Source organism: Condylostylus longicornis, unplaced genomic scaffold (assembly GCF_029603195.1).
Source record: "Condylostylus longicornis isolate FDR11 unplaced genomic scaffold, ASM2960319v2 ptg000020l, whole genome shotgun sequence".
Classification (NCBI taxonomy): Eukaryota; Metazoa; Arthropoda; class Insecta; order Diptera; family Dolichopodidae; genus Condylostylus; species Condylostylus longicornis.
The window spans coordinates 2,685,725-2,703,021 of record NW_026577989.1 but is presented as its reverse complement, the minus strand read 5'-3'; the positions used below and the strand labels follow the sequence as shown (position 1 = coordinate 2,703,021).

The window sequence follows — 17,297 nt, the reverse complement described above, 5'->3', positions numbered from 1 at the left end:
TCCGAAAAATGAATTTTTGTTCTGTTATTTTTTGGTTTATATAATAAAAAAAAAAAAAAAACAGAGTAGAAAAAAAAATATTACCTACATTTTTCGTAATTTTTATTGCAAGCTGACCATTATAACGTTGTATAATAAGGACTTTTGCTTTTTGTTTTAGTTTTCATTGTTGTTGTTGTTGTCTTTTATATTTATGAATTTAGTTGAATTAAAGATTCTTCTATTTGTTAACAAGAAAATCGTGTAGGCAATGTTTTATTGTTATAAAACAAAATAAATATGCCTTTTTGTTTCTTTAAAAGTGTTGCCGTTTAATGTATTTTACGTATAATTATATATATATGTACTTTGCTTACTAAGATTAATTAACCATCCCGACAACTTTTATTAATTGACCAAAAAGAGGTCATTGCCATGCTATTTCCATTTGTCTCAGCTAAGGCAGAATACTCACAGTGAAATTCATATGAAAAGCCCTTTCCAATTCTCCTCCTTCCTTGTGATTCTGCGTTTCGTACTATAAATAGTACCAGTTTAAGTCACTAATTTGAGTATTAATTTAATACTAGCAAGTGACTTGTTACAACCGTCACGAATCTAGCGATCTTTTTTATATTGGTTGGAAAACCGCTTTTATGGCTATTAGTAATGTAGACAACTTTACATTACAAACAGGTAGTCAAAGCATAGTACCATGCCCACAAGTAACTTTTAAGATTTCCTCTACTACGGTTTAAATTGAGATGTAGGTACGCTTTAGTGTTCTCATTAAACCAATTCCAATTTGAACACTCTTTAAAGAAAGAAATCAAATTTCTTGCGCTGTAGAACCATAAATTTATTTTCAATTTATACAATACGTACATAATTACTCGAAAACACTATTTATTATTTTTATTATATAATTTTTATTAAAAATTATTTTAGAGTACATTTTGTTTTTAAATGTACGGAACTCGAATTATATGAAATAACATACTTTTAGGAGTATATTAAATAAGTGTATATAAAACAAAGTTTTTTTTTCCTTTTTTTATTATTCTTATATAATGTACGCATATATATGTATATATTTTGTAGGTATGTTTAATATTTTGTATAATATATATTTAAATATATGTAACCTAACAAATAATATAAATTTATAAATTTTTGTGCTTTTCTATTTTTTATGCGAAATAGAAATTTAAGAATGTTAACAAAAATATCAAAGAAAAATCAACACGCGAAATTTTTTTTTATCGAGAAAAAAAGCAAAACTAAAGAAAAAACAAAATAAAATAAAAGTGTTATATGCGATGATTGTAACAGAAATTGTGTGTACTATTATTTTTCATTTTAATAAAATTTAACCCACAGGATGTACATATACACTTGTAGTAAATATGTATACATGTATGTATAATTTGTACGTACTACTGTTATAATACGTAAAATGGTTAATTTTTTGGTGAAAAATAGTTGTTTTAATTAAATGGTATGAAATAAGTTACTTTAGAATAAATTTTTAATATATAGATCAAGAGTGGGAGGGGGAGACCTCATATAATAAAGTAACAAAAAATTTTAATAATGATTATTGTAATGATAATGATGATGGTGATGATATTGATGATGATGGCTATATGGAATTTTTTCTTTGCAATCGTAACACTTTTTTTTTTTTCTTTTTTTGTATATGTAGAATAATTAGGTATTTTCATTATATTTTTGAAATGAAATCAAGGACATTCGGAAATTTAATTTTAAATAAGAATAATGAAATGATGCTTAAAAATAATTAGTTATACGAAAAAAAACAAGCTCCCAAAATTTACTAAAAAATTTACTAAAATTTAATAAGAAGTTAGCAATTTAATTAAATTAATTTCAATGTTTAAAATGTTCACTTACTTATGCAAAAAAAAAATCTTCTGACATACATAAGCTACATGGGGTGCTTCGCTTGTCTCCTCCACCATGTAAAACACCCTCCAATGTCGCCTAGCACATATCCCATATCCTTCAAAATCCTACTCTGAGCGCTCACTTAATTTTAAGAGTTCCAATTGCTTGGCCAGGAATAATCTTTACACCAAATTAGGCGTAGTACGTCTACACCAGTCATTCTTAAACATGCCATTCGCTTCACCCTTTTCAATTTCTTTTGCTCGATTACACAGTTTTTTGTTCGTGATGCAATTAGCCACCAGACCAGCACTCCATATGCCAACTAATAGACCTCACCTCATTACCGTATAAAAAATAAAGCAACCGGGAGCTAATCCGCTACCCAGCAAACCAGTAGCAACTTGGTCTGATAATATATCAATTCGAAGGTGACCTTTAAGAGCCGACAAAGTATTAATCTCAGTTTGAGCAATTGTATTTATTTTGATGTGTTTGAGTCATTTTATTTATTTAATAAGAAGAATCATTTAATTTAATCTCAATATTTTATAATCTCAAGAAGAAAATCATTAATCTACATGCATTTTATAATGCATTATAACCAAATTTTCAATGATTTCGTTAACATCATATGACAAACATTTGAACCACTTATATGTTGTAATATATTGCAATAATAATATTACATATTTTAATATTAATAGTTGTATCGAGTATAATTCTATAATAAAATGAAAATGTTTACCAGCCAATACAAGGTTTAAGGATTCTAACGTAATTTCTTAAATTTGATTTTACATGCATATGTGCTGACCCTTTCGTTACACATCAGGCTTATTCTAAAATTACATTTTAATTTAAAGTCAGAAAATTACATTTGTAAATGTATTGGCTAGTTGTTTTTCATTAAAATAACTTATACATTATTACATGCATACAACATATTTGTTGTGTATGTGTATGTATATTTGTATTACAATGATATTAATTTTTCTTCATATGAAACTTTTCCTTAATGTTTATTTCCTTTGATATAAAAATGTTTTAGTGTATTTTTCTTTCGACTTTCATATATTTTACAAGTATTATTAAATTTTAACATATAAGCATTCATTTACCTTCATACATATGTATAAATTATAAATGCATGTCCTTTTAAATGTCCTTATACTTATAAAAGGAATTTTTTTTAAAAATAATAACAATAAGAATAATAGGAATACAAAAATTAAAATAGTTTTTTGTAGTGTTTCGTTTTTTTTTTTGTCATTGTTTTTACCAGCAACCACTTTTCATGTCCAAGGCAAATTTATGTCAACCGGAATTCAGTTTACTGACCCAACAGGGAAATTTACATAACGGACGATTTTCGATTTTTTCATAGATTTTTGAAATAATATGTAAGAAAAAAAATAAAAAATATATTTTAAAAAATTATTTTTTTTTCTTTTCTTAGGCAAGAGATTTAAAATAAAATATTTGAAGAAAAAAAATTTTTAATTTAATTTTCAGTTACAAGAAATGGTTAATGAAATTCTAATTTTTTTTAATTAAAATTTTGGCATGTTGAAAAAAACCTGTTTTATGAGTATTGCATATAAGAAAGTAGTAACACTATTCAGAATTTTGGTGTAACACCTAACTATTTCCTCATTTTTTCTAACATTATGTTGTTGCTCAAGCACTGTGCCGGTATTTTTTAGTGTTTTGAATTTCCTATATATGAACTTTATGATTCAAAGTTTTGTGTTGCTGCTTTTCGATAACACCAATCTTGCTAGCTGTTTATTATTCATTCGAACCGCTTATGTCAGACTCACTTAAATTTTTTACAAACTGCACATACATATATTCTGTAATGTTTTAGTGTTTTTTAAGAAAAGGATCTTTAAATTCGCCATAACTTTTTTCTCTTTCTCTTTCCTTCTGTCCACTTTTAGACGGGTATTTTTTTGGTGATTAAGGCTTGATTGTACTTTCTAATATTACAAGACTTACCTTTATTTTCATGTTGCCAAATTCGCCTAGTTGTTACCTCATCTGAGGTAAATCCTATCTGGGACCGCTACTTTTATTACATAAGGCTAATGGTCGTTTTGTCTCATTATGAAATTTCTTTCCTTTCAATAGAGAACTACTCTATTGTCTCTAAAAATTTAACTTTTATTGCATACTACTTATGTTTGTTTTAAGCATTATTATTAGTACGATGTTGTTCTCTGATGTTGTAATTTGCCTACAAAACTCTCCATTCCGCTTCTTCTATATTGCACCTCGAAAGAAGTTTAAAAGACGATTTTCCCCCGGTACTGAAAACAGAATACTTCTTACATTTTGTTTGATGAAAAAGATGTAGCAATTAATCATCAACTATATGTTCCTTAAATAGAAATCTTTTAAATATGAATTTTGGAATATCACCATGGCTATATGAAAGTAAAGACACATATCACTAAAGATATATATAATTTCTCTCGTATATGTTTTTCGTCTTCGAAACAGCAAGAGAATGAAAATGAAGTTGAACATTCCTGTTTAATGGCCGTAACAGTTCTTTTCAGTTTTATATAAAAATGACAATGAAAACGAAGTCCATCGTGCTTGTCTGAATATTCTTACTTCAGTTTTAAAATTCTTACTTCAGCTTTCAGATGTTTTTAAAATTGGTGGCAGAATATTCATAAGACCATCCAGAATCGGTTTGCTCTTCTTAAAAGACTGTATTCAGTGGTTATTCTATTTCTCCATTTACCTACTTTTCTTGATGAATTCGATCCTTGCAGAAACATTGATATTAGTTTTCTAAAATATAGCAAATTATGTTATTGGGTAAGTAATTATTGTAAAACTCTTCCATTGTATCATTTTGTTCTGCTCTCATTATTTTGGTATAGTCTCTTACCATATTCAGGCAAACCCTGCTTTTGTCTCACTTAACTATTTGGATGTTCGTTTGAATAAATTGTTGGAAAGAGATTAAAAGATTAAATTTTTTTTTTAAATTATTAAAATGTGATGTCACCTAGGCTCGTTTCTTGGAAAAAATGTGAATTATTTTAAAAGAAACGATTTTAATTTGCATGAGTAGTTCCTCGAACACTATTTGCATGTACAAATCATAGTAAAATATAACACAAATTATTAATGTTGTTAAAGTAATCCACTATTTCTATTAAATTTTCAAAAAAGATCATAATTTTCCATATTTACAAGAATGTTATAACGTTTCTTTTCTTAGAATTTTTTAATTTTTTTTTGTTTTGAAGTGAAAATTTAAAATTCAATTAACAAAATTGGGAACTTGTGTAATTAGAATGTAATTTTTAGGATGGTCATTTAATGATTTTAAAAGTAAAATTCATTATTTTTTTTTTCATTTAAACATGCAAATCACTATAAATACCGTTTAGTTTATTTTAATTATTATCCTTGACAATTCTGTGTTGTCATGTGAAGAAAAACAACAAAAAAAATTGAAAATGCTCAAGGACAATAATGTGTAATGTGTACATTGTGTTTAAATGGTGTTAATTATTATGTTTCTGATTAGTAATGCTTCTCAAGTTGAATAATGTTAGAGCACGTTCTACTCCCCTTCTATTCACTTCTTATAATTAAATTATTAACCTTGACAAAGAAAAAAAAAACCATTTCGATTATAAAGATTTTAGTTTTTCGCGTTTTCATGACGACAAATTTTTGTCAACTTGTAAATTCCAAAAAATTTATAACCTTTTAAAAATATTATATTATAAAATGTAATTTTAATTTTAAAAATTTTAATTAAATTTAACATTCAAAGCTTAATTAAAGAAGGTTTAGTTAAAATTGAGCGAATGCACCTTAAGAAGCCCATTTACTTCGCAACAAAAAAGTTTTAAACACTTTCTAATTATTAAAGCACCGTTCATTAGTTTTCAAGTAATAATTTAGGTACCCAAACAGCTTAATAGTTATTTTTTTTATATCGATCCGTCAATTAATTAAAGTAAACTCATACAATAAAAATTTTAATAAAAATCAGACCAGTCGAACTTGATATAGACGCGTCAACACACAAACTGACTTTAATCTCGCTAAAATTAGTTAAATTATACATTACTATCATGGAAAGTGCGTTCCCATCGAAAGCTTAATATGGGAAATTTGGTGCCGTCAAAAAATCTCCATTGCAATCGGTAAGTGTCTTTATTATAATAACGTACTGTTGCAGTTCAATATTTGCAAACAATAAGTTTTAAAAAGCAAACATTAATTATGTTTATAATTCAAATAATATTTACTCACCTTGTTATACTTGTATGTGGTGAATTTTTTTAATCCGGCTGCCAGGCTAAAAATTTTGTAAACTACGAAAATCTTCATATAACAAATTTTTGAATTTTAGTTTGAAGTGCAACTTTCCTTACATTATTCTATAAAAAATATTTGTAATCACATTGTCTTCGACAAAAAACAATCAGCATTAATTTATTTCATTCTGATCTACATATAATCTATTAGAATTTTTGGGTACCACATAAGGTTACTTTAATTAAGTGTTCCGATCTCCTTTGCAAAATTGATTTAAAAGGCTTTGTCTGGTATATTGCCTCATTACGAAATCATAAACTGAAATTGATTCTTTTATACGTACATATGTAATTGATTAACCCAATCAAATTTTCTGCTTCATCTTCATATTAAGCCAAAATTTACTTATTCTTGCATTTTTTTCAGCTTTTAAAAAAATCTGGTAATTCTATTTTCATAAAATCTTAAAAATTGTATGATTTTCTATTTTCGAAAATTTCGAATATTTTCCGAAAACAAAATGTTTAGTTTACATTATACATTACATTATATATATATAAATAAATAAATTGAAAAATAAAGCAAAGATAAAATTAATTTTAAATTTGAAAAGTTCTCTTCTAAGTTTACTCTTTTTTTTCTTTATTTGTTTTCTTTTTTTTGGAAAAGCACAAAAGTAAAACATAAGCGTATGTACATATGCGTAAAGAAAATTCGAAAAACTGTTTATATTAGATGATCAGAGAGATCTTTAATTTAAAATTTACTTAGATCTTTTATTTCGTTGGTGATGTGAAAATCGTGCAACAGGCAATTCTCGTATATTTTCAATTTTACTTTTTACACGGCATTAAGTAATTTTGTTTTTTTTTTTTTATCTTATTCAAGATTTTTTCAATAGTTGCGCAACAATTATTAGAAAAAAGTTTTATTTTTCATTGTAATTTTACAATTGATTTTCGTTTTTTTATAAAAATTCGATAATTTTAATATTTAAGAATAAAAAAAAAGTCATGGCAAATAATTTAACAAATTGTCCGGTATGTGGTGTTAAAGCGAGTTTAAAATGTGGTGGATGTAAAAATGTTGTATATTGTGGTAAAGAACATCAAAAAATTCATTGGAAAAAAGAGCATAAAAATAATTGTAAATGTTTTGAGGTTAGTTTTTGACATTTTTATCAATAACTTTATTATTATATTATATTATATGCAAGTACTGCCAAGTACAATAATAATTTCCAATGTCATTAACATTATTGTTTTGGCTATTTATCAATATTAAATTTAGATAAACAAAATTAAGTATAGAACTGCGAAGAGGTAATTTTAATTTTAATTTTTTACAGAAACAAAAATTAATTTTTAAAGTAATAAAAGAAACATTTAAATTTTTGGCAATTAAGAATATTTTAACTTTTAATTAGATTATTCGAATTTCTGTTCATTCAACTCAACACCTTCAATTGGAACATATGACAGTTTTGACAATTCAGACATATGTGTGTATATTCTAATTATTTCTTATTCTGACATTTTAAAAATTCATAAAACGGCAAAATTAAGTAAACAAGTTGTTTTAATTAAATTAATTCAATTAAAACAAAATACACATACATATTACATATATATATTTTTAATAATGATGATCAATTACTTAAATTTATAATTAAAATTAAATATAAAAATTAGAACTTTTTAATATTTGAATATTTTCTCAATTAAAGCAAAAATTTTTAGGACAATAAATTTTGCGACTAATTAATTAAATAGAAAATATCATGCAAATTAAAAACAATTAACTTTAACAAAGTTTATAAATAAATTTTAGAGCTAATTTATCAAAAGGAAAAAAGAAATGCAATTGCCATTCATTCTTTATTACTTGTGTGTAATTTACAAAGTATGCATTTAGAGTCATTATACAAAATACTTGCAACTTTGGGATATTTCAAAGTAGAAAAAAATTAACAAAAAATGAATTATATAATATTCTGAGAAAACAATGTTTTTAGCAAATTCTTTAATATTTTTTAAATAAGTAATTCGTTGAGAAATTTTGTAAGCTACACGCACACATACTAAAATGGATATATGCTGGAATGGATATATGTTGGAATTACATGAAAGCGAATTTCAAGTTAAATACATTCAATAACATTACAATTTGGAGGAACTAGAGGTTCCAAAATTTAGAAAAATAATGTTTAACATGATCTTGGTTCTAAATTTCCGTGTTTTAGAATAAAAAAAAAGTAACGCTTTTAAATTTATCATACATTTCGGACATTATTATTGAAATTTGAATTATTGATATTTAATTATACATACTCAAATTGAAATATGTATAATAAATGAAACAAAAGAAATGAAACGGAACATTGTGAATTAAAATAGGAAAACACTCTGAATCGGAATTGTAATATAACCGTATAAATACACAATTCAGCAATTGGCATTTATAAGCTGAATATTTCATTATTACAGTATTATTAGTATTCCGATCTCTGGGAAAGTCAAGTCAATTTACATATATACATACATTTTCAAATTTCATATGATCGAAAGCAGTTTATCTTATAATATTGCGGCAACTTGCGTTTAACGTTTATTTATTTTGATTATTTCTTTTTTATCATTCATCCCAATAGTTTCACTTTCTATTCAAATTTATGGCAATAAATTAGGTAAAATGCAAGCAAATCCAATGAAATTTGTTTTTTTGGCATTAATTCAAAAAATGAGCAAATAAAAACGGCACACAACCCATTATACTTGTATAGATGCACTAATTTTATACCATTTATAATTTTATTTATGGTATATATGTAGATTGATGGGAATACCCTTTCTAAATAATTTCAATTTAATTGCATTATTTGAAATTTTTATATTTTGCAAACATTTTATTATTAAATTTGATAAATAGTCATACAAGACAAAATATTTGTAGCTTAGTCAAGAATTCATGTAAATCAATTAATCATATTGCAAATGGTAAGAATTTTGAATTTTTGAAAAATTTTCTATTAAAAAATATCGTGTCCAATTATACATTATGTACATATTTCATTTTGATGCATTAAGAAAAAGACGTTTGTGCAAGATTTTTCTCTTTGCTTTTTATATAATTAAATAATATCGGATTATAGACAATATATAAAATATATAATTTAATAAAAAAAATCAAGAATATTCTTAAAAATAATTAAATAATAATTTCATTTTAGATATCATCTGATCCAGTTTTGGGACGTTATCTAAGAGCAACAAAAGATATCAAACAGGGTGATGTCATTTTAAGAGAGTCACCATTAATTTATGGTCCAAAAATTACTTCATATCCAATGTGTTTAGGTTGTCATAAAATATTACCGATACCATTAAATTTAAATGATTTTTATAAATGCTCAAAATGTACATGGCCATTATGTGGACCGCAATGTGAAAAATCACCACAACACATAGAAGAATGTAAAGTTATGCATGAAAAGAAATTTATAAGTACTATAACAGCATCAAAAACACCAAAAAAAGAATCAGCATATTGTACAATTTTACCATTAAGATGTATAATGATGAAAAAATTAAATCCAAATGGATATAAACAATTCACATCTTTACAAGATCATTTAGAAGAAAGAATAAATACACCACTATATAAAATATTAAAATCAAATTTAGTAACATTTGTTAAAACAATATTAAATTTACAAGATTCAGATGAAAATGAAATATTAAAAACTGCTGCAATATTAGATACAAATTCTTTTGAAATTAGACAACCAAAAAATAATATAAAAATTCGTGCCTTGTATCCATCTTCAGCAATGATTTCACATGATTGTGTACCAAATACAAAACATATTTTTGATGATGATTTGAATATCATATTTTTGGCTACTGTAGATATACCAAAAGGTGGTACAATATGTACATCATATACTCAACCATTAAAGAGTACATTATTAAGGCAAGAACATTTAAGACAAGCTAAATGTTTTGATTGTACATGTAAAAGATGTATGGATCCAACAGAACTTGGTACATATTGTGGAGCAATTTTATGTTCTAAATGTAAAGTGGGTAAAATTATCTCAACTAATACATCTGATAAAAATGCCCCATGGAAATGTGAATTGTGTCCACATCAAATTCCAGCTAAACAAATAGCATGGGGCAATACAGCAATACAAAAAGAAATCGAAAATTTAGATAAAAAATCACCAAAAGATTTTGAAGAATTTATTGTAAAATATCAAGATACTCTCCATGAAAAAAATACTCATATATTGCAAATTAAATATGCTCTCACTCAGCTATATGGAAATGTTGAAAAATTTCTACTTCATGGTAAGGATATGATTTTGTCTATAATGAGTATAATATAATTAAAAGTACATTACAGTAAAAGTTTGTTAATTTTTAACATTAAAGATGCTTTGAGTTCAACAATGTTTATTAGCTCAATCGGATTCAAAAACTGCTGTGGCATGGAACTCAAGGATATCTTTACTTTATCACTGATGCAGTGAAACTACCTAAACCCAATCAATTTTTCAGTTAACATAAAAAAATGTTTTTTTATTTTTAAATATTTTAGAATTGAATAGTGCCGCTGTTAAACGTAAAATAGATTTATGCATGGAACTCTTAGATATTGCAGATATTTTTGATCCTGGTTTAAGTAATTTTAGAGGATTATTGTTATTAGATTTGCAAGAAATAATGGCACTTCAAACTAAAAATGAATTTAATGAGGGCCTGATTACGAAAGAAGATACTCAGGTCAGTTTTAAAAATATATTTAGATATGGTCGTCTGTCAAAATGCATAACATATTCATTAACAAAATTTTTAAATTTTTATTATTTGGAAAAATTTATTTTCAGGAGAAATTAATGGAATCAATGGCTCTTCTTCAAGAAGCTGTCAATATATTAAAAGTTCAGCCAGAACTAGTCGACATGTTACAAAACAAAGTGGAAAATTTATCAAAATCAATAGAAATGAATGAGTAAATTTTAAATTATTTCCACAATACCAAATTATTTTATATTATAACGTAAAGTTTTGATTTATTTATGATTGAATTTAAAAATAGTTTTGTTTTCTAAAAGTTTCTATTAAATTTATAACAAAATAATTCAGAAAAAAGACTGTTTATAATTTTTAGCAGTTTAATTAAATAAGAGAATAATAGTAAAATTACTATTATTCATTATAGTAATTTTACTATTATTCTCTTTATTTTCATACTTATTTTCGGAACTATAATTGAAGTACGTATACAATAATATAGAAAGCTACAGAATTCTAGCTACGTCCAGACTGCATTTTACGATCTCAGAATTATAAAAAATATTTTAGCAAAATTAAATATAAATGCATATGTTAAAATTAAATTTACCATATGCCGGTTCCTTGTACACGTAGGAAAGTTCTTACAAAAATACTTTTTACATGCATATACATGAAAATATTAAGCCTTAAATTTCGAATCAAATTTTTAAAATTTTAATTTACTTACATTTTATATTCATATATTTTTTCAAATATTCGAAAATTTAATTCTATACTACAACTTAATGATTTCATGTATTTCACATTTATTTATGAGTACATATATGTACGTATATATGTATATAATACCTATTAGCGATTATAATTAATTTAAACATGAATGATTAAACGTCTAAAGATTATAGTTAAAACTACTAACTCATAAATAAGGCAATAATTTATAATTTATTCAAATTCCTTAAAAATATTATGTACATAAAAAGGCTTGTGTACTTTATGTACACAGTATACTAAAACATAATATAACTAGGACAATAAAGAAGCAAAAAAATAAAATAATTTGAAATATTTTGTAGTAAATGAGTTTTAAAAAGGCGTATATTGTAATTTATATATATTTTTTTTAAATTTCCAAACCATTTCTAAGTAATTTGAAAGAAGAAAAAAACACAAAGGAGTGGTTCAAAAGAATCCTTGAATTTTTTTTTTTTGCTTTTTAATTTTTATATTCGAATATTTGAAATCTGCAGTTTGTAATTTTAAAATTACTTCCTCATAATATAATTTTAACATGATTCGTCTACTTTCAATTTTTTCATTAGAATATATGAGCCAATCCTTTAAAAAACCTTTTTAAATGTTGACTCAACCATATTTGTAGGTTAACCTAGATTTGTTTTTTTTTTTTTAATTTAACTATAATTTTCGAATTATCTAAAATATATGGTATGTTATTATTTATCAAAAATATTTGTATAAAATTAAAGCATTGTATTCAGTATTAATTAAATTAATTAAATGAAGGTACCAACTGTGACATTCCAATTCACTTTAAATCAATAACCATAACCGGTTTGTACATTGCTAAATGAATTTGTAAAATTCATTATTAAATTTAGTCGCCTAAATATATGCAATTTTTTTTAAATAGGAAAAAATAATGTATCCTTGAAGTTTTTCAATTTTTTTAGTGTTACTTTTTTATTATTTTTAATTTTCATGAAAAAAAAATATCATTAAAATGAAATTATTTGTAGATTTAAGTTAATAACATTAAAGTAAACATTTTATTAATAATTTTAAGGAGCAACAAAAGCCAAAAAACAAAAAAAATGTTTACATATAATGTAAAAATATATTTGATGTAATTACCAATTACGATTACAATATTGCTATTCATATTTTTTTTAGGTGAAGGATTATATGGTAATTATAATTTTTCTTTTTGTTACTTTTTGGTATTCCTAACATTCATCACTATAAAGAAAAGAAATTTGTTTATATACACAATATTTATGTACATTATTACTAAACGTGGTATATATGCTTGAATAATGTTTGACGAGACAGAATTTTCAATATTATATGGTAAAAATGACCATGAAACACATAAGAATAAAAAAATCATGAAAAAAAATATTTGGTATAAATTTGATGAAATTGCAGAAAATATCACAAAAATTAAATCTGGAAAATCCGTCACACCTTTTTAAATCACCTAATTAAATAACTAAATTGTTTATTATATACATAATATACTTATATATATACTTAATAATTTATTTAGAATTGCAGGTAATTCAAAATTAATAACTTTCTGTATTATAGTAAATATTTTCAATGTAAACGATTTTAATTAATTATTTGTTAAATTATTTATAATTTTTTATTAGACATTTATTAATTTATTTTAATTTTATGATTCATATGTTTTATAGTTGACTCATAATATCAAATCTTGTATAATTTCTTATTTAAACTTTTTAGCTTAAGTTATTAATATTTAGATTTTGGTAATTGTAATGTTGTTATATGGCAAGATTTCATTTTGTTTGTAAATTTTAAAACTATCATTGATTAAGGAATCTCTTGAATCTTTTCTCTTCACCAGACCATTTTAAATTTTAACTTAGTAAAAAAACATAAGTTTGGTCTCGTAAACGTCTTATTTTCCAATAAGAATTGTTATTTAATTTTTTAACAAATCATATGAAATTTAAAAGCAGTTTTAAGTAATTTTTTTTATTCGATGTATTTTAAAACTAGCTTTAAAGCATATATAATTAAAATTTAACTCAGTTGATTTTTAATTTTCGTCTCATGAAGAAACCTACTGAATTCAAGAAACAAAATTTGAACAATTGCTTTTCAAAAAATACATATAAGCTCTGATTATGAATTTGTGCCATTAGAATGACTTGGTCTGAAGGATTGTTCATCAATAAAGAACACAATTCACCAATAATTTTTTAGAATATTTATTTATTCTTTTAATATTAATAATAAAAATTAATTTCTCATCTTTCATACCTCTTCCAATACAAATTTGCAAAACTCGTGCTCTTGTAGCCATTCAAAATTTACCTGATTAAGATTTTGCCAAATTCAAAGCTGCACTGAACTTTCTTTTTTGTAATTCGAACATTGCATATGGACTCCAGAATTTAGTTTAATTCTTACAATATTTTTATATTAAATTATAAATTAATCAATTTTTTAATCTAATTTTATTTTTAAAAAAAGATGAAATTTTTAAACAAGTATTAAATTAAGAGGGAATTTCAATACCAGGATGAGTAATAGAAAACTTTTTTAATCAACAAAACAAAAAAATTATAAAAAAAAAATTAAAAAATTTCAATTGCATGAATCAAAAGTATGTGAAACAAAAAATCACAAATGAATGAAGGAATAATGGTATTAAGAATTAAATTTGCAAGGACATTTTATCAACTTTTTTTTTTTTTGGTTGCTTTTTTTAAAGAATTAGTAAAGGAAAAATGTTCTTTTTATTTATGACAATCGCCATCGCTAAAAGAAAAAAATGTGTAAAATTTTTTTACTTTTTTTCTGAATTTTTCTTTTAAATATTTTACTTTTATATTTTCTTACCTATATATTTATTTTTCTTATTTTCATATTATGCTCACGAACTTCATTTGGGTCAAGGACTGATTCTCTATAGCCCAATTTTATTCTCTACTTTCTCTTCTCATAAAAATTTTTGGTTTTTTTCTTTTTTTTATTTCATTATATAAATGTTATTTATTTAACACATAAATTTAATATTAACCAACAACAAAATATATATAAGGAAAAAAAAAAGTAAAATCGGCAATAGATGATCTTTATCTTAATCTCACTACTACATATAGAATTTTTATAATGGTACTTTTATAGTAACATTTTTGTTAAAATAAGGATTTTTTTTTTGTTTTTTGTTGTTTTTCCTACATTTTGTAATTTTCTTACTTTATTATTTATGTTTGATTTTTCTTTTCTATATATATACATTTTATTCTCTATGAAGAGAGAATGTTAAGTGTAATATACTCGTATATATTGTATATTTACAAAAAATAAAACAGCGTTGAAGGTAAAATGAAATTTTCCAAAAAAAATTTTAGAAAAAAGGACAATAAAAATATGAGAAATGGGTATTTTCGAGTTTTTTTTTGTTTTTTTTTGCTTTTGAAAATATAAAAAATTCTTGTAGACTATTTTCGTTATGTTATGATATTTTTCACTCACTTAAAATGATTTTGAATATAACAATCAGCATGATATAATTTAAATAACTCGTGATATATTTCGGATCCTATGTAAATGAATTTGATAAGAAAAATTTCTTATAGTACGTACACACTCAAAAATGTATATTATAAAATTGTATACATGTATGCGTTCGGTGTTAGACAAACAACGAGAAAATAGTTGAAAAAAAAAATTTAGACAGAAAAATAAGAAATAATTAACCGTGTAAAATGTACTTTTGGAAAACAAAATCAAAAGAAAAATTAAAATCGCTTAAATTAAATGAGTTTTTTTTTTTTTTAATTTTCTTTAATAAAATGAAATAACACTCATTAAAATCAATCTGTCAACTATAGGGGATCTTATTATAATATTAAAATTACTTTAATTTTATAATTTTTTTTCTAAATTAACCCTAACAGTATGAGGTGAAATTTTTAACAAATTTGTCGAGTTGCTATTAATTATTACACCTCTCTCCCAATTACTCGGTATGTGCTTTACACACGACACAAAATTAACACCTAAATAAGAGAGCTTAAAACAGTATAAAGTTATACAGAGAATATGAAACTGTGAGAAAGAAATATAAGAAAACAATTACAAAAGAACAAACGGAAAGTGTAAAATAGACTACCAACTCTTCGGTTAAAGGTTAATAAAAATAATGTATTTATTAATAATTTAGTCAAATGAAATATTCTGCGTATTTGGATTGGTTATTTGACCAATATGTATAACTTTGGAGTCAATTTATGCAATAAATCTTAATTTAGATTTGTATTTTGTAATATCAACCTATAACATTAAATATTTATGTCTATACAATGACTTGAAACATGAAAATTAATTATGAATGAGAAATTTCAATTTCGAATTTTCAAGTCCCATAATTTTTTGAAGGTGTTATACAAACGAATACATCGTATATTGAAACAATTCGAAATACTATATTAATTTGACTATTTTTTTGTCATCAAATGTGTCGAAAATTTTTTTAACATTATAAATGGAAAAACAAAATTTATCTGAACAAATATTATGATATTAATATATCAATTTTTATTTTAAAATAATTATGACTCTAATTTAATTTTATAGTTTTAAGGACTTAAAATTTAAGATTATATTATAGTAAAAAATTTAGGGAAATCAATAAAAACCATTTTTAATGTTTTCATTAATATACGATGAAATTGATTCACCTGTATACACGTTTGTTAAGTACAATGTTGATTAATTAATTAGTTTTTATAGTATAATAACAATAGCATGTAAGATTTCAATTTTTTTTTTTATCTTGTTGCTATACCGTATATAAAAATCATAATTGTATATTAGAACTTATTCTTATACGTTATTCAACTACACAGTAGAATGCTTACTAAGTACAAAATAATGCTTACTAAGCAAAATGCAGATCTATAAGCCCAAATTGATTAATTGAGAAATTGAAATTGTATTGCTAAATCAAGCCAATATTTTTCAGTAAAATATCGACTTGATTTAGAGATGCAATGTTAAATATAAATCACAATTCGTCATTCAGTTAAACAATTTAAAAATGTGACCAAATGATTATAGCTCATAATATTATATATTTTTTTTTTTTGAAAAAATTCAAAATTATATAAAATTTTTATTTCATATTTTTAATTAATTTTTGCATTTAAAATCCGAAGTTTATTTTAAGTTTTAAAGGTTATCCAAGACACAATTATTAAGACATAGTTCAAATTTTTAATTTCGACTGTACCAATATGGATTTTCTTTACAAATACATTTACAAAAAAAAAAAAAATTGTTGAAATGGATCATTTATGTGTGAATATAAATGTAAGGTGACCAATATAAGGTACATAAAATTTAACGCATTAATTTTTTTTTTTTGTGGTAAATAGGTACATAAAGGTATAATAATAAGCAGGTATAATAAAATATCTATGTAATAAAATTTTGTTTTATGTATAAGGGAACATGCATAAAAATCAGGAATGGGTAACCATTCTGTCACATAAGCTACAAAAGAGATAATATTTGGGTGATATTAAACTTTTT

The 17,297-nt window shown here is 23.8% G+C and overlaps 1 protein-coding gene across 1 annotated transcript; it reads left to right on the top strand.

Moving 5' to 3' along the window:
* Nucleotides 1-6,982: 6,982 nt before the first annotated feature.
* LOC129606681 (SET domain-containing protein SmydA-8) lies at nt 6,983-11,322 on the top strand. Its single transcript, XM_055517114.1, has 4 exons — nt 6,983-7,343; nt 9,413-10,535; nt 10,786-10,970; nt 11,075-11,322. Exons 1-4 carry the CDS (start codon nt 7,197-7,199, stop codon nt 11,201-11,203), a joined length of 1,584 nt encoding a protein of 527 aa, XP_055373089.1. The 5' UTR covers nt 6,983-7,196; the 3' UTR covers nt 11,204-11,322.
* The last annotated feature ends 5,975 nt before the right edge of the window (nt 11,323-17,297 follow it).

Bases quoted from the DNA above. Each gene is read 5' to 3' on its own strand.
- LOC129606681 (XM_055517114.1), top strand. From the start codon at position 7,197: ATGGCAAATAATTTAACAAATTGTCCGGTATGTGGTGTTAAAGCGAGT. The intron at 7,344-9,412 runs GTTAGTTTTTGA...ATTTCATTTTAG, and splicing joins ATAATTGTAAATGTTTTGAG to ATATCATCTGATCCAGTTTT. The intron at 10,971-11,074 runs GTCAGTTTTAAA...ATTTATTTTCAG, and splicing joins TTACGAAAGAAGATACTCAG to GAGAAATTAATGGAATCAAT.